We start from the raw sequence: 24,866 nt of genomic DNA on the forward strand, positions 1-24,866 counted from the left end.
CATCACGATTTAACTGTCAAATTTACGTATATTATCTATGCTGTCAAAGTCGACGGTTTTACTCGTCAAATTAATAATATACCTCGTTTCGTTGAACGTCTGTTAGCCAGTAGCAGAATGTAGAAAAATCTGAAGACTTATTGTCCTCGGACTTTTGGCTCGCCAATGGAGCGCTGGCATTAGTGCACGGTTAATAACCGAAAAATTCCAATTTCAAATTGAGTGTTCCAGCTAAACGTTGGGTCACCCAATGTTGAAATTTGAACTTTTTTTAGTGCGTACTTTTGTGCATCGCTACTGCACGTTTGTGCATGCAAATTAAGGGGGGTTATTCGAATAATCAAACTTATTTTATGTGATTTCATTTATTTATTTGTGACATCATTTAATATAAAATAATATGAGAGAACTACTAATATCCAAATAATTTAATTTTTTTGTGAATTCTGATTTATTGCAATGTGCGATTAATTAATTCCTACCCATAAAGTACTAAAAATGAAAATGGACCAATCTCACCCCTGTTTTCATATTTTTATCATAGATATTTAAAAAATATATGTTTCAAATTTGGCCAGTGACCACACTCATCGGCGGTCCTTGAGCAGTGCAAAATTAGCGAAAAGTAACGGCGGCGTCTGTTTTACACTATATTATTAAAAATGTATCGCGTTTGTGAATCTCGGAATATTTAGCTTTTAAAATTACTGCGTTATTATATTGGTTCTCTCAAAGGCCTGCGCGACTTATCGTGCTTCATAAAATGGCAGACATAAAGGTGAGAATGCAAACAACGTGTGGCGGCGTATTTATTTAGAAGCCTACAATAAGATACAAATGGATTTTTTAGTTTTTTCAAAGCATTTTTCATCTGGATAATCCGTAGTGTTGGAATTAACTTGAAGCCTTTTTCTACTGACTCTGTAATCTTCATTTTGTTTTCATATTTACTTTTATTTAAAGCGGGAAAAGATCTTTAGACATAACAACAGCATCGTAAATACGACATCCTTTTGTTTAAAGAACGACGTTTCGTTATTCTGATGTTTTTATGTTTTCTTTCAGAGTATGTTTAGTAAAATGGCATCAGGCGATGTCCCCGAGAACGGGGCTCCGGCCCCCAAAAAGGGTGGCGGCCAAAATGCTGCTATTGAAAAAATCTATCAAAAGAAATCGCAATTGGAGCACATCTTACTCAGACCCGATACTTATATTGGATCTGTGGAAAAGGCCACGGAGACGATGTGGGTCTACGATAGGCAAGCAGAAACTATTCTACATAAGGAAATAACTTACGTTCCAGGTAAATACCTATATCATTATTTACTTTTACTCAGTTTGAAATGAAATGAAAATTCATCAATAGTTGATAAAATGGGTATAGGTATCTATTTACATACATTGTTGGTGCAATCATTTGGCCATGGGTTTGTGCAAAGTACGTACATTTGAACAGTGCATGTCTCATAATCTGTCTACATTTGATCACTTCATTTTCCACTTCACTTCAACATTTTAATTGTGGTTTTTACACCCAGTACTTGGTTTTGCGCGTTCCGTATAGCCTGTTTACATGTGCATGGATTTACTGCTGTACAGTACATCTTATCGCGACCGTAACAATATAATACAAGTGTAAACACGTATTATCATGCAAGTTGTAAGACTGCATGCAAGGATTTTAAAAGTTCAGCGGCTTCTGAATTTTCACGCGATAGTTGCAACTTGTGCGATATCTGCGCATGCACAGTAGAACGCTAGTGCCGAACCTGCCACAAAAAATACGAACTACACCGCCCAGCACAGAAAACCTTCACGCAACAACCAATGTGTCTCGCTGACACTTGGAAAATGAGATTGTCGTGACAATTAGCACTTTGTGTGTAAACAGCTGTTTTTATCGTGATGGTTTTATTTTCACGCTATTGCCGGTAGTAAATTCATGCATGTGTATTTATAGGCGCTATTAGGTTGAATGTGTGGAATACACTGTCAATTGTCTACATTTGTATGTCAAAAAATTTTCAACTTTTCTGTTAGTTTGTGGTGATTTTTCCATGGTAGATATGTTCACATTAACTAATAAATACAATATTTCAAAATTTGTTTAATGATTCTAACACTTTACCAACCGCTCACGCCATTATGGGGTCCTTTCACAGTCCAACATAATGCACCGGCGATGGCAATGTGGCGTGTTTAGATGTGTGCAACTTTGTCATACAAAATACAGTCGATCTCGGTTATTACGATCACGGATATAGCGATATCTCGGATGTAACCAGGAAACATTCGTTGACATTTTAGTTAATGATTTTCTCCATGCATTTATTCACTTTTATAAAGAGCTACTTCTCGGGTATACCGAGCGAAACTGCTAATGTGTCGATCGTTTAAAAACAACATTTTCGACCCTAAGCAATAAAATCCGACCGAGCAGTTAACTAGACCGATACCGCTGGGATCGGATTACGTTTATGACACTAGTTAAGTGTCTGTGTACTTACCTAAGCACGTGCTGTACTATTACGCCACATACTCTTTGCGTGTCGACTCTATCTGTGGCACTATTGAGAGGAATTAAAAGCTTTATTTTTTGTTTCTTGTCACAATACTTACACATTCAAAATAATGCTCTTTGTTTGCTTACGAAAACGTTCAAGTCATTTTAATATAAATAAAACTCCACGCGATATCGAACATACACTGAATTATTGGCGCGTGGAACGTAGAGGCAGGAAAGTAAATGCGGGGGTAGAATTTTAATTCCAGCAACGACCATGATGGCGTAGAATACTCGATATGAAAGTCACACTGTAGATTATAGACAATAGATGTTTAAAAATTGATTGAAGTATATAATTTTAAATTTTTTCAATTAAAATTTGTAAACCTTTATCTTTCTATTTAATCTACTTAAATAAATTTAATAACTGTCATGTTCCAGGTCTCTACAAGATCTTCGATGAAATTTTGGTAAACGCCGCTGATAATAAGCAACGCGACCCCAAAATGGACGTTATCAAAATAGAAATCAACTCTGACACAAACACGATTTCGATTTACAATAATGGCGGAGGCATTCCTGTCGTGATGCACAAAGATGAGAAAATGTATGTCCCCACAATGATCTTCGGCCACCTCCTCACCTCCTCCAATTACAATGACGAGGAGGAGAAGGTTACCGGGGGTCGTAATGGCTACGGTGCCAAGCTTTGCAATATATTTTCTACCAAATTCACCGTCGAAACAGCTTCCAAACAGTACAAAAAACATTTTAAACAAACCTGGGGCGCCAACATGAGCAAAGCTTCCGAACCAAAAATCAAATCCTTGGACAAAGACGACGACTACACAAAGATTACTTTCAGCCCTGATTTGTCAAAATTCGGCATGGAGAAATTGGACGAAGACATCGTGAGCCTGATGTCACGCAGAGCGTACGACGTTGCCGCTTCTACCGCTGTCAAAGTCTATCTCAACGGGAAGAAACTGCCCATCAACAAAATGAAAGATTATGTGAATCTATTCATCAAAGGGAAAGAGGATGAGAGCGGGAGTCCGCTGAAGGTTTGCTTCCAGGATGTCAGTCCCAGATGGCAGGTGGCATGCACCATCTCCGACCGGGGCTTCCAGCAGGTCTCCTTCGTCAACTCCATCGCCACCACCAAAGGAGGGAAGCACGTTGATCACGTCTCTGATATGATTGTCAAGAAGGTTTTGGAAGTGTTAAAAAAGAAAAACAAAGGCGGCATCATCATCAAACCGTTCCAGGTCAAAAATCATATGTGGGTGTTCATCAACTGTCTCATCGTCAATCCGACTTTCGATTCACAGACCAAAGAGAACATGACCCTTCAGACGAAGAGTTTCGGATCCAAGTGCAACCTGTCCGATGAGTTCATCACTTCCGTTGCCAACAAGTGCGGAATCGTTGAAGCTATATTGAATTGGGCTAAGTTTAAAGCTCAAACAGAGCTGGCAAAGACTTCCGGTAAAAAACAGAGCAAAATTAAGGGCATTCCCAAACTCCTGGACGCCAATGAAGCTGGAAGAAAAAATGCACATCTCTGTACGTTGATCGTCACTGAGGGAGACTCAGCCAAGACCTTGGCCGTGTCAGGTCTCAGCATTGTCGGCAGAGATCATTACGGGGTGTTTCCTCTCAAGGGTAAAGTGCTAAACGTACGAGAGGCATCTCACAAGCAAGTGTTAGAGAATGTCGAGATAAACAATATGATCAAAATTATTGGGCTACAGTATAAGAAGAAATATATCACGATGGATGATCTGAAGACTCTCAGATACGGTAAGCTCATGATAATGGCTGATCAGGATCAGGACGGCTCACATATTAAAGGTCTCATAATCAATTTTATCCACCATAACTGGCCTGATTTACTGAAGTTGCCTTTCTTGGAAGAATTTATCACGCCCATTGTCAAGGCGTCAAAGAAGAATAACGAGGTGTCGTTTTATTCACTTCCCGAATTTGAAGAATGGAAAAGAGACACGCCAAACAATCATACGTACAATATAAAGTACTACAAAGGTTTGGGTACTTCCACATCTAAAGAAGCCAAGGAGTACTTTTCTAATATGGAACGGCATCGAATCAAGTTTAAATACGGCGGCCTGTCCGACGACCACAACATCGAATTGGCCTTTTCCAAGAAGGCTGCGGATCAGCGTAAGGAGTGGTTAACAGAACACATGGAAGAGGTGAAGCGTCGTAGAGAAATCGGTCTTTCGGAGCGCTATTTGTACACCAAGGATACGCGCACTGTGACCTATTCTGACTTCATCAACCTGGAGTTGGTACTGTTTTCCAATGGAGATAACGTCAGGTGAAATATTCATACGTATTCAGGTTTCATTCCTAGAAGAAGAATGTCGATTTTAATGATTCTTTCAAAAAATAAGTGATTATCATTGTTTGAAAAACATTGTGGTTCAGAAAATTCGGGGTGTGATTTTTACGTATCGTAAATCTTACCAAAACTCTTAAAAGTGGTTAAAAATCCTAGAAGTACTCCACCTGATAAATATACATTCCTAATAATTTTATGACATATAAAAATAAACAAATATGACTTAAATGAGGCGACAGAGCATGAACAAACATGTCCCATAGTAATAAATCATGCGTAGGTACATACCGGGCGGCCATTGTCGTACTTCAAGTGGTATGGACACTTGCGCCGATGACAAGTTTATTAGGGCACTATACATGGGAACCCCACTTCAAACACAACACATTATTTACAAAGCACATAAAAATATTACCAAATCACTTTATTTATTATTGAGGGATTACCTATTTCAAAACTAAAATTTTATCAGTTAAACAAGAATTTAAAATTTAATAGTTTCATGGTAATCGTAAAAACAGGGCTGAGGCACAATGCAACATCACATTCTCGACACATAGTATTTGTCATCTTTCTTTTTTTTTCTTTAATGGTAGGTACCTAAATGGTTTCAGTTTTTTCTCAGTTGGGTGAACTTTACGAGGCAAATGTTTTAAAAGTTCTGTTTTCAACATTATTTTTGGATTATCAGTTGAGGGTGCATTTAATGATGTTGAAGGTTTTGAGGCACTACCATATTTTTCTAATTACTTTAATTTGAAAATCGGCCAAAGAAGTTTTTTGACGGTTATGACTGTAAAGAATACTAGCATTTAATAAAAACAAATCAATGATGTGGAAACCAACTTTTTTGTACCACTTCCATGTTTTTCGCATGCACGACAGACTACTCAACATCATGTCAACTTTATCGACAGAGCCCATGTTTTTGTTATAATCGACAACGCACTTCGGTTTTATAATGGGTAGTCCCGTGGCTCTATTGGTTTTATTTGTTGGCACTATTGAGTCGTCGTGCATGGTACTTATCATGTGTACCTTCCTTTTGTCATGCCATTTCAACAACAGCAAAGGGTGTCGGTTTAAAGATTTCATCTCACCCTTTTTTAATATTTCAATTTTCGGCATTTGTCTCCGATTGCTGCGAACTGTCCCACCCGCATTTGTTTTTTGTCTGAACAAATGTACAAATAATTCTGGGCTGCTGTACCAATTGTCGCAAAATAGTTAATGGCCTTTACCAAAATAGTCCTTTTTAGTATGTATATAGTAATAGCCCCAGACACATCCAACTTTTCACTATCAGTAATTTCCGTTCTGTCACCACAATAAATTATAAAATCTAAAATATATCCAGTTTCAACATCACAAATAACTTAATCCTAAACCTATGACTTTTTGAAGGTATAAACTGCTTAAATATAAGTCCTTTAAATACTATAATGCTTTCATCTATAGAGAGGTTTTCGTTAGGCAACATTGAGTCTTCGAACAAATTTCTGCAGTGGTCGAGAAGTGTTTAATTTTGTAAAGTCTATCACCGACAGGGGGTTCACTGTCAGAGTAGTGAAGCATTTGCAAAATTTGCTCATAACGATCTCTGACCATCGTTTGTCTAAAAATTTTTGAATCTAACAAAGGGTCGGTGCTTCAGTGTTCCTCCATTGTTAGACGGCGTTTTCTAGTCATCAATAGGATAACAGCGTAAAATATGTACAATTCACTTACGGAAGTATCATACCAGTTATGAATTCGCGCGTTATTGGTGTGAACTTGTGTGTTGGTCAGATGGTCGTGATGGCCATTGGTATAGTTCACTATTATACCTGTTATGTTTTCATTTAAAAAGTGTGTAAAAAAACTCCATTTCAGTTGAATTCTCATTCAAACTTATACTAGGATTAACACCAGAGTTAAAAGTTTCAAAGTCATACAAAATTGGCACAAATGGTCCCGCGGTCCACGGTTGACATGGAGCCTCTGGTGTTTCATGTCTAGAGGTGGAAACCGGGATCATGGTCAACATCAGAAGGGTCATCAATATCGTGTGGTTCTGCCAGCCCTGTTTCCTTCATCATGTTTCCATTTCATAATCGGAATCTAAGAATTCAATGGATTCTTGGGCTTGGGACATTTTCATTGCTACGTACAAAAATTAACTTTAAAATTTCACTACACAATGAATTACCTACACGAACTTATTGTCACTATTATGTACAATTATTAATGTATATAAAAATATATATGAAGAGTCTGTGAACTCGAAATTATGTTATTGATATTTAAAATACTACTTAATCACATTTTACACTAATTTTAATGGGTACAATGCATAAAATCTCAAATATTACTAAAATCATATATTACATTAAATATATTACACTTAATCACAGAATCGCGTATTCAAAGTAATTTTATAAAAGCTGAAACTGAATGGTATCGAAAACCGTACGAAAGCAGACACTGTTGAAATAATATCACCGCACTATTCCAAACTAAGCCGAAGTCATAAATGACATCATGCGCTTGCGCATATTGCGCAAACAACTGGCGGGAAATTTGAATCGACAAAAATGATTATTTTGATTTTGAACGAAGTCGATATGGGTTGAGTCTTTGCTATATTACGGACTATTTCATAAATGTTGGATGACAGAAATCGACAGATGTCAGTAGAATAATAATGAAGCAATTTCGTAAAACAAATTTCGTCTCTTGCTTACCAAACTATAAAAATACAACAGTAGAAATTTACTGTCACCTCTAGATGCTGCTCGCGGGCTACGTATGCGGCGATCACTGTCATCTCTAGATGACGCTCGCGCGGAATAGGTTAAAAAAGATCTTATCTTTTTTTTTCAATCAATTTGTTGAGTAGACTAAAAATGACATTGTCGCCGTAGAACCATCGAAGATGCAGTGGTCAATGGATTTAACCCTTAACCAGGCCCCAGGAACTTACAAGAGCAATAATTATAATTCCTATGAAATATAACCTTTATTTATTTGTGAATTATATGTACTTATGAAAATTTCAGTAGGTCTAAGAAAACTACTAAAAAACTAGGTGGGAACGATTTTCCCATTGCCTGGTAAGGTAAGAGAAAGGTTTAACAAGTAGATTGTGGGATGTATATTACCACAGCCTGACATTTTTCAAAATAAAACAAGCAATTTTTTTCTGTACATTTATTACAATCAATCAAAACCGAGAAAATGGAAAAAATATTAATTATCATTAATTATTGTCTGTATGGAAATCTTCCATTCACGGAATTACACACAAGGGCACTTTGCAGATTTTGCATTGATATTTGGACCTGTCTTGTACTACAAAACCTGTATTGTCTGAACGTTCCTTCTTTTGCTTTAGGTTAGGTTAGGTTATGTTCCTTGCTTATATAATGTTTTCAATTTCCATTTGGCTTATATAGGGATTTTTTAGTTTCATGGTAATAAAAATATTAAACGACAACGGGCAAAGGTGGTATAATCCCCACATAATCCATGCATTATATTTCACAAAATATAAATTATTTTACATAATTGTAATACAAATATAGGAGAATAACTCATAATCTACCAAATATAAAAAAATATTGCGACTGATATTGTGTTTTTTCGACATTATGATATTATTTAACTGCTTTGCTCTAAAAACGCACGTACAAGTCGAGACATGTAAAACAACTAACCGTCAACTCGCAGACGCATTCCGGTCAAGAGATATAACACACATCGTCAGTCTATCTTGTAAACCTCGTAAATCCAAATCAACTAATTTTTCAGGAGACAATAAAAACTGTCTAATTTTGGTTTTAAATGGAATTTTGAAATTTCAAAAATCCATTTGGTTACTTTTTAAATCAGCAACTGCATTCAGTAATTATTTTTAATAAATTTTCATTATACTTATTAAAAATAGCCTTTTTTGGATTTATGAGGTTTTCATACTACGCTTTTATACTAAGTGTATTCGGCCTTTACGGATTTAGAAGGTTTTCAGTCATAAAAACGAGTACTGGGGATAATTAAGACACATTGTATAGTTTACAAAAATATCAAATGTACTGTTTGAACTTATTAACAATTTTACTTATATAGGTATATTTAAAAAAAATAATAAATGGACATGTTATTTTTTTTTAATGTGGTAGATTATCGTAGTAATCGTGAAAATTCTTCGACAAAACAGTCTTCAGCTCTTGCAGATCATGATATTTCCTTGGTTTGATTTTAAGACGACTGCCATGTAGAGGTGAAAGATCAGCAAACTTTTTAGGTGTGACGTCCTTGTCCTTTCTGTTAGGCAATCAATGAGGCAATACACTCCAAACATCTGAAAATCTTAATTTATACTGTACAGTGCCATTTGGTTCATATAATAATGCCCTTATATCAGTGACAACCGGATTACCAACTTTTTTTTCAGGACGAACACTTTTGATAAATTTAAAGTCAAATTTTTTGAAATCGTTGTGATACAGATATTCACAATAATATGGCTTTAGTTTCTTTCGAGCATTACGGCATATATTCATATATCCTGCAGGAACATTTATATCCCGTTTTTTCAGGTACCTTTCAATGGTAGAATGCATCGAACAACTGGCATTTGGGTGTGTCCTTTTTCTAAAAAAATGTTTAATCCTAATATCATTCATCATTGCAATGTTCAATAGTGAATTTGCCATCGTCGAATTTCTATTTTGATATGTACAACCATCGCTATATAGGAGTAGTTCTCTTCTGTTTGTTTCCGATAGAGATGGCAAAAACTTTTTTGATGCTTAACAGAACATGCTCCCATGCATGTTCTGTTTTTTTCCTTCCGAAATATTGCTCACCTCTTTCTCTATTTGCCTTACTTTTTCACTTTTCTACTCGGACTTATCTGCCTTGCATTCATTTTTTTTCCTCCTTTTCCTTTGAGTGTCAGTACTGATTTCCTGTAACGAATCATCAGTATCGGAATAAGGAACTAAATAATGGCTTTTTCACGAGATTTTCATAGTTTGAAGGTCAATAGTGTCGATTATATTGTTTCCTGATAATTCTGCCAGTTGGGGTCTCACACTTATATTGTACGAACCTTCGTGTTGTGAATCATTCATTAAAACATTGTCATCGCTAGAAATGACCTCATAATATGGCGATGATAATGGAATAATATGTATGGTCTCATAATATTCCATTGGGATTATTTCTATATTATTTCCTTCCTTAGCAGCAGTTGTTTCAATTGTGTTATTTTTTATTTGTAGCATGTCCATAATTTTTTGAGCCCGTGACATCTGAAAACAGATTAAACTTTGTAAATTTTGCATTCACGTAGTAAGTGGGTACTTGAATGTAATTTGATTTGTTTTCTTTTCTAATTGTATGTGCTAATAAACTAAAAACCATTGAAAACAACCAAACATCATTAAATATACATGTCATGAAATTCTAACCTCAAAAAAACGTTCTATTATAAATGTAATATTATGTGCATATTATGGGAAATCATTATAAATAAAGCGCTTACCTTAATATTTAATCTATATTGTATCAATATAAATCAATTCCTCTCGTAATATAATACCCAAAGTATAGTTTTATAACGAAACAAGACAAAGGTAATGTAATACTCAACACACTGAGACAGTTCTCCATACGAAATGGCAGAATTACGGTATTTACGAGGTTTGCACATTTTATTGTTGTATGGATGCGATTTACGAGGTTGTTGTGGATTGATTTTTGAAATTATTAAACGTGATGTGGATATAAGAGTTTAACACATACGTAGATATTCAACTATTCTAACGTATTCGCTCAAAATCTCATTTTTGACCAAAACGGGATTTACGAGGTTTACAAGATAGACCGACGACATGACTTCTAAGATACTATTTTTTTTAGTATTTTGTACAAAATAATAAAAAGATAACACCACAAAGTATATTCTATGTTCAAAGTTTCACTGTTATATCTTTAAAAACAAAAAAGTTCAATAAAAAAAAATGTTACTTTTTTTTGTCACACAAAATCTGGCTCCCTTGACATCTACGGCGACGATATGAAAAATGATTTCACAAATCAACATAATATTATGACGTTGAGAATAGACATAAAACGATGTTCATATCTGGTAAGTCCTATTATTTAAAATTTGCATAAGCCGTGTGAACTTATTTTACTTTCGGTTTGCAGGTCGATCCCGTCTGTGATTGACGGATTTAAGCCAGGTCAGAGAAAAGTTTTGTTCACGTGCATCAAACGTAATGACAAGCGAGAGGTGAAGGTGGCGCAGCTGGCGGGGTCCGTCGCCGAACACTCGGCCTACCACCACGGGGAGCAGTCCCTCTGTTCCACCATTGTCAACATGGCCCAGAATTATGTCGGCTCTAACAACATCAACCTGCTGGAGCCCAGAGGTCAATTCGGCACCCGACTGAGTGGAGGAAAAGACAGTGCCAGTCCCCGTTATATTTTCACTCTCATGTCGCCTCTCACCAGATTGATATATCACCCGCACGACGATCCCCTATTGACTGTAAGATTCTCATCTTATTATCTTTTAAACCTTTTCAGTATAGTATTCATAACTCAACTGCTATCGCTAGCACAGTGCTTCTTTTAGTACAATCTTACAGGCTACAGGCTCAATGGAAACATGCTTAGTCCTCATAATCCTTAAAACCGAAGCTCTACAGTGTCTGATGACGACTGTTTCTGTTTACTGACAGCCCAGCATGGATAAGAATAATGAAACCAATAGAGTAATCCATGCGATGTTTGCCCCCTGCACACTCCTGAAAGTAAATAATGATTTTTTTAAACCGTATTTTTAATTCAATGAGTCGCATTGTGGTTTGAATGAAGGTACAAATAATAAATTCATTTTTTCCAATAGGGATGTTTCTGTGGTATTTCCAAATTATGTATGTTCATGAATTAACCTTTTCTATGCCTCACGATATTACTATGGCAGTATCTGGCAGGCCGCAGATTTTTTAGCAAAAATAAAACCTAGCATAATTATATTTTTTGGAAATATTTTGAATGTATATATCATAAAGAATAAATACACGATATGTCGTTAGTGCCTCTAGTTGCGCAGAAAAACACGTTTAAAAATGTCAGGGTTACACAACTTCACGTGAACTTTTTTGTGTAATTAATTACTTATTTTATTCAAAGGATAATTCGCAAGATTTAAGAATGTACAAACATTCTAATTATTGAACATACATAATTTTTGAAAACACTTCTCATCTTCTTGAAAAAAGTAAGACACCCCACCCCGCAGGAATCGAACCTGCATCTCTCGGATAAAATATCTTGGAGTAATCCGTGACTTCGGTTAGTAATTAAAGTAATACCTACTTTGATTTAAAATACAAAAGCCGATGACCAATATTAGCTCAATTTAGAAAGCGCCTAGAAAGAGCCATTAGTTAAAATTTGTCGTAATTAAGTATGGTACCTTTAGCATAGTGGTCTTATGTGTGTGGGCGCGATTCCCGAGAGATGCAGGTTCGATTCCTGTGGGGTGTCTTAATCTTTTCAAAAAGATTTTTTCTATTAGTTATAATATAGTTTCTCAGACAAGCACATTGGCCGTATTCCGATGGATGCGAATTCTGGTAATTTTTTTTTACTAATATGTATGTTTCTGAGGTATTCCAATATATGTATGTTTAATATTCATTTTTTTAACAAATGCTCGAATAATCACATGAATTTAACATAAACATTGTCATTGAACACGGGTTTACTACATAACATGTTTATATATTTTATTACTTTCACAATTTCGAACTTGGTTGTAATCCAGTGTTTTATGAAATATTTCAGCATGAATATGATGACAATCAGAGAATAGAACCAACTCATTATTTGCCTATCATCCCCATGGTGCTTGTGAACGGGGCCGAAGGCATCGGCACTGGGTGGTCCACTAAAATACCAACATTCAACCCCAGGGATATTGTTGCTAATTTAAGGTAAACTTATCCTACATCACCATCATTAAAACAGTCCACTTATTTAATACTAAATACACAGATATATTGGCGGTCCTTGTAGTTTGTCACTGTTGTCATACCGGGGGTTCCAGGCTGAATTCCTGGTGAAGTCTCAATACTGCCCTTCCCATTCCATGTCAGTATCTCAGTGGCGAAGGGTTGAGGTAGACTGTTAAGATCTGACATAAATAGTGCACACTAAATTTTGTCAGTCATACGCATTTGTTTTTATTGATCTAACGCGGTGTGCATGTAATTTCAAACACCGTTGAAGCTAATCGATGGATGATGGGCTTATTAGCTTAATCAAATGATTATGACATAGGCAATGTGACATCACTCACGTCACCTTATAATTAAACATGGCCGCTTGTCACTTATCTGTAATATAACATTTGCTTGAGACCATCGTTCATTTTTTAGATTCTGTAGAGGATTTGCGAACTTTAAAAACAGTAATCTTGCCGTTTACGAAACATGTACAGATCTTGATCGTACAAGCTCCCGTATTTCGATTATTCACTAAAGATGTCATAACAAAACTCAGTATTTCCCATGGATTTATGTTTCAAATGCCATTATTTTTATGATTCGTTTTTGCAATAAATTTAAGAAATCCCACGTTTACCTATTTGTATATAAAAAGTAGACTTTTATTTGTCAGATTTGGTTTTCTGAATTTAATGCTATAAAATATTCTAATATATCTAAGTAGATTATAAATAATATTGCTTAAAAATATTATCATTTTATTTTTACATTTAATAAATAGGTTGGTTGGTAAGGGTGAGTTTCCCACATTCATGGGAGTCACAGGTAATGGGGTGATTAGTTAGTTAAAGGCCGGTACTTAATTCCGCTGGGTTTTTTCATTTATGCTATTGATATTATTAAATGTGTTATTGTTATTCTAAATAAATATTAATGCTTTGTACCAACAGAAAGCATTTTATTTTCAAGACAAGTACATACCACTATTTTAAAAAAATATTACATACCAATATAATAAATATGTAGGTGCAATGCGAAAATTATACAGCTGCCAGTAGGTAAGAATGGCCACGAAATATTTTCTAGACAAAGTGAATTCGAAAATATATTACAGAATTAAAATAAATACGAGCTGCTACTGAACTATTATCTCCTGTCGACAATGTACCACTGTGCACCAAACACCGCTCTTTTTGAAAATTATTATTAACAATCAATATTGCTGTCAACTTGACTCTACAGAAGCAGCAGAATATTCGCGCCATAAACGTGTATTGTTTTACTTTTAAAGCTTACAAAAAAACGTAAACAATCACATAAAATAAAAAAAAACCCATAGCATTTTAACAATATAACATAAGTTAAAAAAATCACACAAAATAATTGTCGCATGTTCTAAAATTAGGACCTCATCGTTTCTTAAATATTTTATAAATTAAACAAACTTTACGTAAGAAACAAAACCATTTAACATAGTTACGGGAGAGTATTTTTTCTACACAGTGTTATTTTAATACGTACGTTTTAGTCAAACGGGACCTACATTTATTTTGAATCGGCGATAAATTATTCTTATAGGAATTTGTTATACCTATTCAAATTTGAAATACTTTTTATGGCAAACGTGTGTCATGAGCATTAGCATCTTAGAATATTTATACATAAGAATACTTTTACATAAGACAGTGTTTGTATGTTATTTTATTATGTATGTATTATGTATGTATTATCCTTTCTAATTTACAATCTATTTTTTTTTTTAATTAAAAGCTACTTAATTAAAAAAAAAAGTACCTACATAATAATTGACCGAAAAATAGGCATTGTCCACAATTAAATTATTATGTAGGTTATTATTTGAAGATGAATAGTGTGTAAATGACATTTTTCACTGGCTTGTGGATTTGCTACAAGTAATATTTATATAAAAAAATTATATTTAAAATTGACCTAATAATTATAAGTAGGTACCTAGGTACACACTCAAGAAACTCAAGATAGTGATGTGTAAAAATCTTTTGGGGAAACGCGTTTATGTTAATATTGTTTTCCGCCAATGAGATGAATGATGATTGATGGAACTTAAAATTATTAATTTGTTTGTTTATGTCACTTCATCCGACACATTTATGTTGCATTTGCATTGAATTATTCTCGGGGGCCAAATGACCGATACAATGTTAACCCATCAATAAAAGTTTTTTATTCACTAGTCTTTCGATCATTAAGTACTTATAATTCATTTTACAAAGAGATGTTGCATTCTTGAAAACTGCCATGTATGTATTGGCACACTGTATATAGATCTGTATTTGAATAATCATGATAGTATAAATAATTAATAATTTAACACAAAACAATATTTCAACACAATTTGTTAAACACCCAGTCGTTCTCAAAATTAGAGGGAAATATTAAGAACTTCATTTACCTTTTATTGCGTTGTATTTCTTTTTTCCATAAAAATAGTTACTGGATATGCTTCCGTTCTTTATTTAGAGAACTTTTTTGTACATTTTTCAATAATTCCGACATTATAACTTGTTAAAAACATGGACGAAATGGATACGATATTCACTGTTTGAGAGCTAGACCGCCATCTTGCATTACCGCGCAATGCAGAGCGCTCATTGGCTGATGAAGGATTTGGCGGATATGGGAACGATTTGCCGTCTGGAGATGGCGGATATAGGAAATAACTTGAAACTTTAGAGTCGTTTTTCCTAGGGATATAACGTATTTAGGAACAAAATAAATACACAGGCCGCACTGATTCTTATTCATAGACACGAAACAACCAAAACATGATTTTTTCGTGATTATGGATTTAGCGGGTATTGGAAATAGACGCCTCATATGTTTGTGTTATATTCTTCTATCTATAAAATAACCCAAAATTATGTATGATTTATTGTCATAATTTTAGATATTTTATAGATAGATGAATATTTTTTGAGTATTATCTATTATGGCTTGGTTTACGCAGGGTTTAATTGAATTTTAAAAACTCACCAACACAATCTACAAAATGTAGTCTTAGTTCAATGAAAATAAATATGAATGAGTGACAAAGTTTAGTGTGCACTATTTATGGCGGTTCTTAACAACCTACCTCCACCCTTAGCCACGGCAGTATCTCATAGCTTACAGAAGACATTCCAAATGGTATTTGGCTGTCTTTCGGTGTGTACAAAGTGTTTGCATGTGTCCAAATTAAGCCCGACCAATCACTTTTTTCGTACATAATTTGTATTACTTAAGCAGTGATTTCCTTTTTTTTTTACGTTTGAGGAACCATTGAAGTATTTTGTAAAATTTCAGGGAACATTTACCTGATTGACATGCTAGGTTTGAAAGGGGTAGAAAAAATTAAAAACTCGTAGGTACTTCATGTCTGATTTACTGGTTCGAAACAAATCATGTGCATATATGTAGGTATTTTGTAAAAATGAATGTATTTTAGCTTGATCATAGTTAAAGTATGGTGAAGAATTATTATTTCTTCTCACCCAGAAGTAGGCATGGCTAATTTATATATTTTCTACTGTCAATGTTGCTGACATGTTTGGTCTCTTCTCATGCCCTTTTTTCATGATCAATATCAAGTCTAATTAAAAAAAAAAACTTTTTTACGAGGATTAGTTAGCCGTTCGTCCAACTCGTTTGGTCCTTGCATTGAATGTAATATATATCTAAAAACATTGTATTTTTTGACCAGCTGTGGGTTTGAACCAGCAATCCACGGTTTCCCGAATGTATAATGAAGTTAAACTTTCAGTGTGCTGAATTGTTGCATTAACCTTTTAACAGCTCAGCTGAAAGTACTAGGTATACTCCCCAGGGCCCAGGAATTAATTATATTACAAAAAAATTAAAAGAATAGTGAAAAGTTTAATATAATGCACTTACATATTATATGAGACCTCAATTGAAGTTCGGCGAAAAAGTTTTTCATACACAATTTCGTGAAAATGTCTGAAAATTTTCAGGTATGGTAGGGTTGTCACAACACTGCACTTACAAGAATTAGAATTACGAATGTTTTTTGCTTGCAAGGTTTGGTCATAGATGTAATTACACGTTTTAAAATTGAAAAAAATAAATATTTGAGTCATACAAGCGCACGGAACGCCACGTGTATATCGTACGTTACGGGCGTCTGAAAGGAGGCCGGCCATGACGTATTCGTTACATTACGGGCAGCTATCAGGTTAATAAGACGCGATAAAGAGGTTGGCGTGTCGTACTTTTCATACTTTTTTATGAAACCTCTGGCATGAGCTCGTAGAACTCTGATTTAGAGTCTCTAATTAAACATACATAGCTTATTTTATTTTGAATGTATCTTGAAAAATCAAACCAATTACCTGCAAGCATCTGACGAGTGGCACATATGGAAATTACAATGAGTAATATTTTTCAATTTATTTTATCAGACGGATGATAGATGAAGAAGAGCCTCGTCCAATGCATCCGTGGTACAAAAATTTCAAAGGAACGGTTGAAGGATTCCAGGAGAAGTATGTCATATCTGGCGAGGCTTCCATTTTATCCAGCGACCAAATCGAGATCACAGAATTGCCCGTTGGAACATGGACACAGAATTATAAAGAGAATGTTTTAGAGCCTATGCTGGGCAGTGAAAAAGTTAAACCGCTTATAGCTGATTATAAGGTGAGACATTATGTTGCATATGGCTTGGATGTATTAATATTTATTATCATTCAATCCATTGGTGTTATGACAGATTATAAATTAGACGATGCTCAGTATCTCAATTAAAAATTATAAAATGGATAAATTGCCCCTTTTTTCAAATATGTTATGCACCCACTGGTTTATATGGATGTTTCATAATTTCTTAACTCACTTGTTCTTGTTATATTTCTCACTGCAGTATTATATAATTTTCTTTTTTCGAAAAATAACAGCTTAACATATTGTGAATGCAATGAACTGATAATTTGTGATCTATCTAAATGTATGTGTTAACTAGGAGAAATGAAGTTTTGTCATGCTTATGGACATATGTACGCAAAAATCATATATGTAGTGCCAATTGTCTATTTTGACTACCTTGAAGTTGGGCTGGGTGAGATGAAGTTGACTGCATAGTTGCGATGTATAAAATTGATTTCGGTGACTGGTGAATGGCTCCGATTGCCTTTCGCCAAACATCAGAAACATTCTTAAATGTCATAAAATATTAACCTATAAAACTTACATGAATTAAAATCATCTATATATTGTAACAACTCGATGGTTAAGGCTATACTTCAGTTGAGGAAAGATCGTGGCTAGGCGATGCGCGGATTATGCAAATGACGTGTGCGTGTCGAACGAAATATAATTTGTCATAAAAATTCAACATACGTCCATTTAATGTTTATTTTTATATTACTAATAATAATAGTATATTCATTGACATGTTTTCTTTTTTAAGTACATTCGTAAAGTTTTTTAGTCATCTTTACATGATTTAAAAATATATTCATCCGACGCCATGGCAAAACAAATAACGTGCGCGCACCTCGACTGTCGATCTCCGATTGGTGAGTCCAGGCGACGAGTGCGAAATTTCATCTCACCTACTGTTGAAAATTATTTGCCATTCTGAAGTACGCTCTTAATTGAATTGATTATAAATAAGTACTACCTTGCCAGATAAATTGTTTTTTTGTTCCAGGAATACAACACTGACACCACTATTAAGTTTATAATATCTTTACTACCAGGAAAATTACCAGAAGTTGAAGCCGAGGGTATACATAAGGTGTTCAAATTACAAACGACAGTCTCACTTACAACAATGAACGGGTTCGATGACAACAATTGTTTACGCAAGTGAGTGCACTCATCTTCCCATGATATTGAGACGCTCGATTATATAAAGCATTGTAAGCTTATCGCTATGTTTTTTTTTTATAGGTTTGAAAAGGTGGAGGAGATTTTTAAAGAGTTCTTCACGCTGCGCATGAAGTTCTACGGCAAACGGAAAGATTACTTGATGGGACACCTCCAAGCGGAGGCCGACAAACTATCGAATCAAGCTCGTTTCATCATTGAGAAGTGCGACAAGGATTTGGTTGTGGAAAACAAAAAACGAAAGCTGATGGTCGAAGAACTCATAAAGCGAGGTGCAAAATTTTGTTTTAATCATTTCATCCAAATTATATTCATTCAATATCCCTTAGCTTATCCAATAGCTAATGTTTTTGAAGTTATACTTCTTTTGGGGCGAGAGTGAAATTGAGAGTTGCGCGAAAATATCTGCGAATCAGTCAGCTGTATACAAACTAGAGGTGGGAAAACTGGTTGATTTTGAAGACTAAGTATACTTACTACCAGTATAAAAAAATACTTGGTATCTAAACTTGTTCCAAAATACTTACTAGTATTTGAAATATCAGCTTTAATAGAATCGTTAAAAATACGTCGGCTTTTTGAAATGTCCCATTTTCGAGACAGGTACAGCTGGAACTGTGGCGCTAGTCACTCATGTTTCAGTAGTTATCCATTTATACAATCACGCATATAATTTGAATTCAGTTTATGTTTACAAATTACAATTATAACACTAAAAAATCGAGAAACTTGACGTGACGAAACCAAATAAACGCGTAGTCAGTTAGCGTTATCAGAACTCCGTTATTCCGGCTTGCGACTGACGTCAATTCGATGTAAATGTCTTACTCAACTAAAACTAAAATTAAAACCCGTCGCATACTAAACATACGCGAGTCGCGACGCCGAGGCGATGATTTCATACGTGGCAAGACTACGAACTAGCTAGCGGTCGGCGAGATCTCATACCATGCGTCGAACTCCTGGACTCGATAAAGTTTCATACTCAACTGAAACCAAAAACTCTTAAACCTAAAACCCTAAGGCGAACTCAAAAGTATCCTATAAAACGAACACGTGACCATTTCTGTCCTTCACTATACCAACTTTACAACAGAGGAGAAAGGGAGAACAATGACAGTTGAGTATAATATCACGGCTAGACATACGTGTATCATGATATCTCGCTCGCGCGCATTTAATATCTATAGCGCTGAATAGCGAGTCACGGCGCAGATATTATCGAATGCGTTCGAATTCGAACATCTAATACGTTTCAAGTTTCTTGAAACAAGTTTATTGGGCAACAAATACTTAGTATGGGTAGTTTCATCCGAAACTTAAGTTCACAAACTTGTGACAGTATTTCCAACTCACCTCTAATACAAACGCAAGTTTGATAGTAGAATTGTTCCGTTCCATAACTAATTTATTATTGTCTGCCATTTGCAATTCCTTACGTAAACAAACGTCAGAGTGACAGTTGTTACTTTAAAAATAAAAACAAGAAATAACAAGATAATTAAGAGCTAGTCAAAGTCTAGGTTCACAAGTTTTGTTTTTGTTTTGTTACGCCAAAGAAGTATAACTTCTAACGTGCGTACATAAGTACACGCACCAATTTTTTTCCTATTGAATGTATGAGAATGTAAAATTATTTTTATTAAAAAATCATAAATTTGAAAAACTTATCACAAAAGACACCTAATAGATGTGAGTTTTATTCCCATTTAGACCTATTATTTTCTATAATACAATATAATAAATAACTGATGGGTTTCTGAGATTTTTCAACAAGGTAATTCAATATCCATTAAAAAAATGGTTTACTAAGATAATTTACCCTGAATCTGCAATGCCAAAGCTAATTTAAATGTTAATTAAATGTCCTGAATCACTTTGTCAACAGCGGTGTCAAATTGGCGCCAATTGTCTTCCGATGGGCTTTTTTCAGTCGTTTGCTTAATTAATAATTTTCATTAGGTTATGATGCTGACCCGATTGCGACGTGGAAGAAGCGTGTTGCGAAAGAAACAGGAGTTCAAAATGATGATGATGAGGGAAATGCGTCAGATAATGAAGAGAGGGAAGAGGAAGATGTTAAACCAGGAAAAGGAGGAAAACCTGTCGATCCAGGTACGGATTAATAATATTTTTTTTCCATTTCAATTTCATCTGTATGTCGAGCAATTTTCTGATGCTACATAATATGTATAATATTATTATACTATAATCAAATAAAATGTATTCTTTCTATTACAGAAAAAGCATTCCAGCAAATGTCAGACGTAAAGAAGTTCAACTATCTTTTGGGGATGTCGATGTGGATGTTAACAAAAGAAAAGAAAGACGAGCTCTTGAAGCAAAGAGATCAAAAACTAACGGAGCTCAATTTACTGAAGTAAGTTTTTTATAGAATAAAGTTCAAGCTTCTTACTCTATGACATGTTCACTATATTTGCTTTTCATTGTCGTCAGTCCATGTTTTTCTAGTAATGCTTAGAAGGTATCTCTTCCCATTCTTTTCTCAGCGTAATTGAGTTACTTCACTGCTGTCTTTCCTCATGGAGTCAACATGTTTGGTCTTGCTAATTTATTCTAATATAATACCTAACTCCGAAATAATTCAAAATATATAATGGTAAAAATGCTATGATGCGGTTAATTAGTTAGAGGCCAACAACTAAAACTTGAGGTGTGGTGGTTTGGAGCTCTAATATATCACGATCACGCTTCTAGTTACATTTATTGCTTTATAACCTCGCGACCTGTCAAATAAGTTAGTTTGTATTATATTGTGGCATCACGGCAATTTCTCTGTCCACCCACATTTACTCTATTTTATATGTAAAGTTTCCTTCAATTTCAAACAGACAGCATGCAAACTTGCATGAAACAGGCGTGACTTTACTAGGTGGAACATGAACAGTTATTTTAGATAACTGTTTTGCAAACAGAATAAATCCATAACTCTTATCTCGAATCCAGAAAAATAACAAACCGGTGTTATGTAATTGGAATAGCGTTGTTGATCCATGTATAATGCACAATATGTAATGACTTATTATTCCAACAGGGCGAAAACACCCTCAATGCTATGGAGGGATGATTTAGATGCATTTATGGATAAACTAGATGAGGTGGAAGAGAAGGAACGACAGGATGAACTTGGCATCAATAAGAAACAGTCTAAAGCAATGGTTTGTTTCCCTAATTTTATTATTTATCCAAGCAAATTAATGTATACCCAATAGCGCGCGTTAACACGTAGCTGAACTTCGGACCGGGTAATGTGGCAAATAGAATACAACTGTAAAATCCAAACACAACTCACAAAATAGAACACATTCAAAAGCCCATCTTTTCGCCACATTGCTCGTTCAAGGTTTGCTTCTGGTTTAAATGCACAAAACTTATATGCGCTGATTTTTTAATTATAAAACACTCATTATTCTTCTTTTTCTCTGCTATCTATCTCATAGGCGGACAGGATAAAGGTATAACCTTTTCATTTCATATATTATAATTATTATGTTTTACAGTTTATTAGTAAAAAGTACAGAAATAGTGTGATACATAATAACTTTTTGCTTGTTTGAATTCGAATTTTTTGCCAAGTTTGAACTCCACAAAATTGTATGTATTTCAGAATGCTGTAAAAAGTAAGGGTATGAAAAACAGAAAATCCCTCCTCGACACCCTCCCATCCGACAATGCGAGGAGAATCGAGCCCAAGATTAATGACGATCTAATGAAACGAATCGTTGCAGCAGAAAAATTGAAACAGAGGAAGGAAATAAAAAAAGAGTATGACCCTGTAAGTAATACATAACAAGTATCCCATACACAATAATTTAACTATTTTTGCAATATTTCTATGTCTTCATTTTAGGGTTGGTTTGTTTGTTTGTTTACTACCTAATACAGTATAACCTTGATAATTCGAAATCCAAGGGACCCTGAAAATTTGATTTCGAATTAGCGAAAATCGCTATAAATCGAATTTTCCGAAAAAAAAAAAATTTCGTAAATTTGTATGGAAACGATGCAGTATTGAAAAATAGTGTTACGTGGTATTTACCCGTGAAAAAAGTAATTCAATGGTGAACTAGTTCGAAATATGTGTTTTTTACACTTTGTAATTAAGCACTAATTACTGAGTAATCAGACATCCAGTTAGATAGGTACCTACCAAGAATACAAATTCTTAAGGGGGGACATGCTCGTCGAAGGTCAAAATTGAGTTTTTATTGTATTTTCAAACCATGATCCTGGACACTCCTTAAACGTTGTAGATAATCTATTTATATAATTTTGAAGCTTTATTATCCTTTATAGTTATTTTAAACATTTGATGACTGCATAAAGTATTTTTGTTACATAAAATAGTATTCTTTTAAACCTCTCGCTCTAATGTTTTAGAATATGGTCATATTTCGGTACATAACTGTGCAGTGGTGTTAAGATTTTTTACATTTATTAATTTTTAAACGCATTTATAAAACCATTCGTATAATTTATTACGAGATAATTTTTGTAAAATATTTACGATAAAAAATTATATTGATAATCTCTGTGATCCCAAATTTGACAAGAATTAGGCATTTTATTATTCAAAAAATCGGCAAGATTAACACATTTGAAGATGATTCTAAAGATACTTATTATAAGCTATGTCTTTGACCATTCAAGTGTAATAAACATCTTATGAATAATGATTGCTTTATAATAATTATTGACCTAAGAATAAGGTAGTGTTTTTTTGAAATACGCCATTTCTTTTGTCATTCCTTAGTGGTTAAGCTACAACATACGGCCGTAGCCATAAATTGACAAACTATAATTGAAGTAAGGAGTAGAATTATGTTAAAGCGCGTGTTTGAACATGTACCTAACCGAATTTTTTTTTATTTTTTTTTAACGGTACATGTTCAAACACGGGCGTCAATATCATTTTACTTCCTACTTCAATTATAGATTGTCAATTTATGGCTACGGCCGTATGTTGTAGCTTAACCACTGGGGAATGACAAAAAAAATGGCGTATTTCAAAAAAACACTACCTTATTCTTAGGTCAATAATTATCATAAAGCAATCATTATTCATAAGATGTTTATCACACTTGAATGGTCAAAGACATAGCTTATAATAAGTATCTTTAGAATCATCTTCAAATGTGTTAATCTTGCCGATTTTTTGAATAATAAAATGCCTAATTCTTGTCAAATTTGGGATCACAGAGATTATCAATATAATTTTTTATCGTGAATATTTTACAAAAATTATCTCATAATAAATTATATTAATGGTTTTATAAATGCGTTTAAAAATTAATAAATGTAAAAAATCTTAACACCACTGCACAGTTATGTACCGAAATATGACTATATTCTAAAACATTAGAGCGAGAGGTTTAAAAGAACACTATTTTATGTAACAAAAATACTTTATGCAGTCATCAAATGTTTAAAATAACTATAAAGGATAATAAGGCTTCAAAATTATATAAATAGATTATCTACAACGTTTAAGGAGTGTCCAGGATCATGGTTTGAAAATACAATAAAAACTCAATTTTGACCTACGACGAGCACGTGGGCCGTTAAATAAGAATGTTGTTCCTTTCGAAAATCTAATCTAGATTCATACAAATTCACAGTAAAAACGGGTACCTATGTAGGTGTGTATTATATTTAAAATAAAATTCTTTAATATCCTATAAACAGTAATAAAAATGTCAAGTGAATTCATTAAGTCAATTAGTGAACTAGTCCTGTCAAACAAAGGGTCACTGTGTATTCATTATTGCCAGTTTAATCTAAACATTCAGTTGTTATCAACTCAAATTTTAAAAGATAAGAAACTCATTGTTTATTAAAATACATATTAAAAACGTAATTCTGTCAGTTATAAAAAAATGACACAAGTTAGTTACTTAATAATTACGAAATTTCGTAAATAAATGTTTTTTTTCACTGAAAACCATTTAGTGGCCATGTGCTAAGATTACCTTGTAAAACAACATTTTTTTCACATTAATAAAATAATGGATTCTGAATTTACTTGAATGACAAGTAAATGTACCTTGATTGTCATCCCCTGCAATAATAATAATAATATTGATGCTTGGATATGTCATAGTACGAG

At 34.1% G+C, this 24,866-nt stretch overlaps 1 protein-coding gene across 2 annotated transcripts in view; it reads left to right on the plus strand.

Moving 5' to 3' along the window:
- Positions 1-606: 606 nt before the first annotated feature.
- Positions 607-24,866, plus strand: part of Top2 (DNA topoisomerase 2) — a 30,058-nt gene continuing 5,798 nt past the window's right edge. For both annotated transcript variants that reach the window (XM_085959960.1, XM_085959962.1), the window contains exons 1-12: positions 607-778; positions 1,066-1,303; positions 2,948-4,847; positions 11,067-11,409; positions 12,714-12,862; positions 17,311-17,548; positions 18,561-18,718; positions 18,803-19,011; positions 20,702-20,854; positions 20,981-21,119; positions 21,795-21,918; positions 22,368-22,535. In XM_085959960.1, coding sequence (XP_085816086.1) covers positions 764-778; positions 1,066-1,303; positions 2,948-4,847; positions 11,067-11,409; positions 12,714-12,862; positions 17,311-17,548; positions 18,561-18,718; positions 18,803-19,011; positions 20,702-20,854; positions 20,981-21,119; positions 21,795-21,918; positions 22,368-22,535 — 3,834 coding nt within the window. In that variant the 5' untranslated portion in view covers positions 607-763. The remainder of the gene's footprint in view (positions 779-1,065; positions 1,304-2,947; positions 4,848-11,066; positions 11,410-12,713; positions 12,863-17,310; positions 17,549-18,560; positions 18,719-18,802; positions 19,012-20,701; positions 20,855-20,980; positions 21,120-21,794; positions 21,919-22,367; positions 22,536-24,866) is intronic.

This window comes from Rhyacophila brunnea, unplaced genomic scaffold, assembly GCF_057557595.1.
Source record: "Rhyacophila brunnea isolate RB1 unplaced genomic scaffold, BYU_Rbru_1.0 scaffold_9, whole genome shotgun sequence".
In the NCBI taxonomy this organism is placed as follows: Eukaryota; Metazoa; Arthropoda; class Insecta; order Trichoptera; family Rhyacophilidae; genus Rhyacophila; species Rhyacophila brunnea.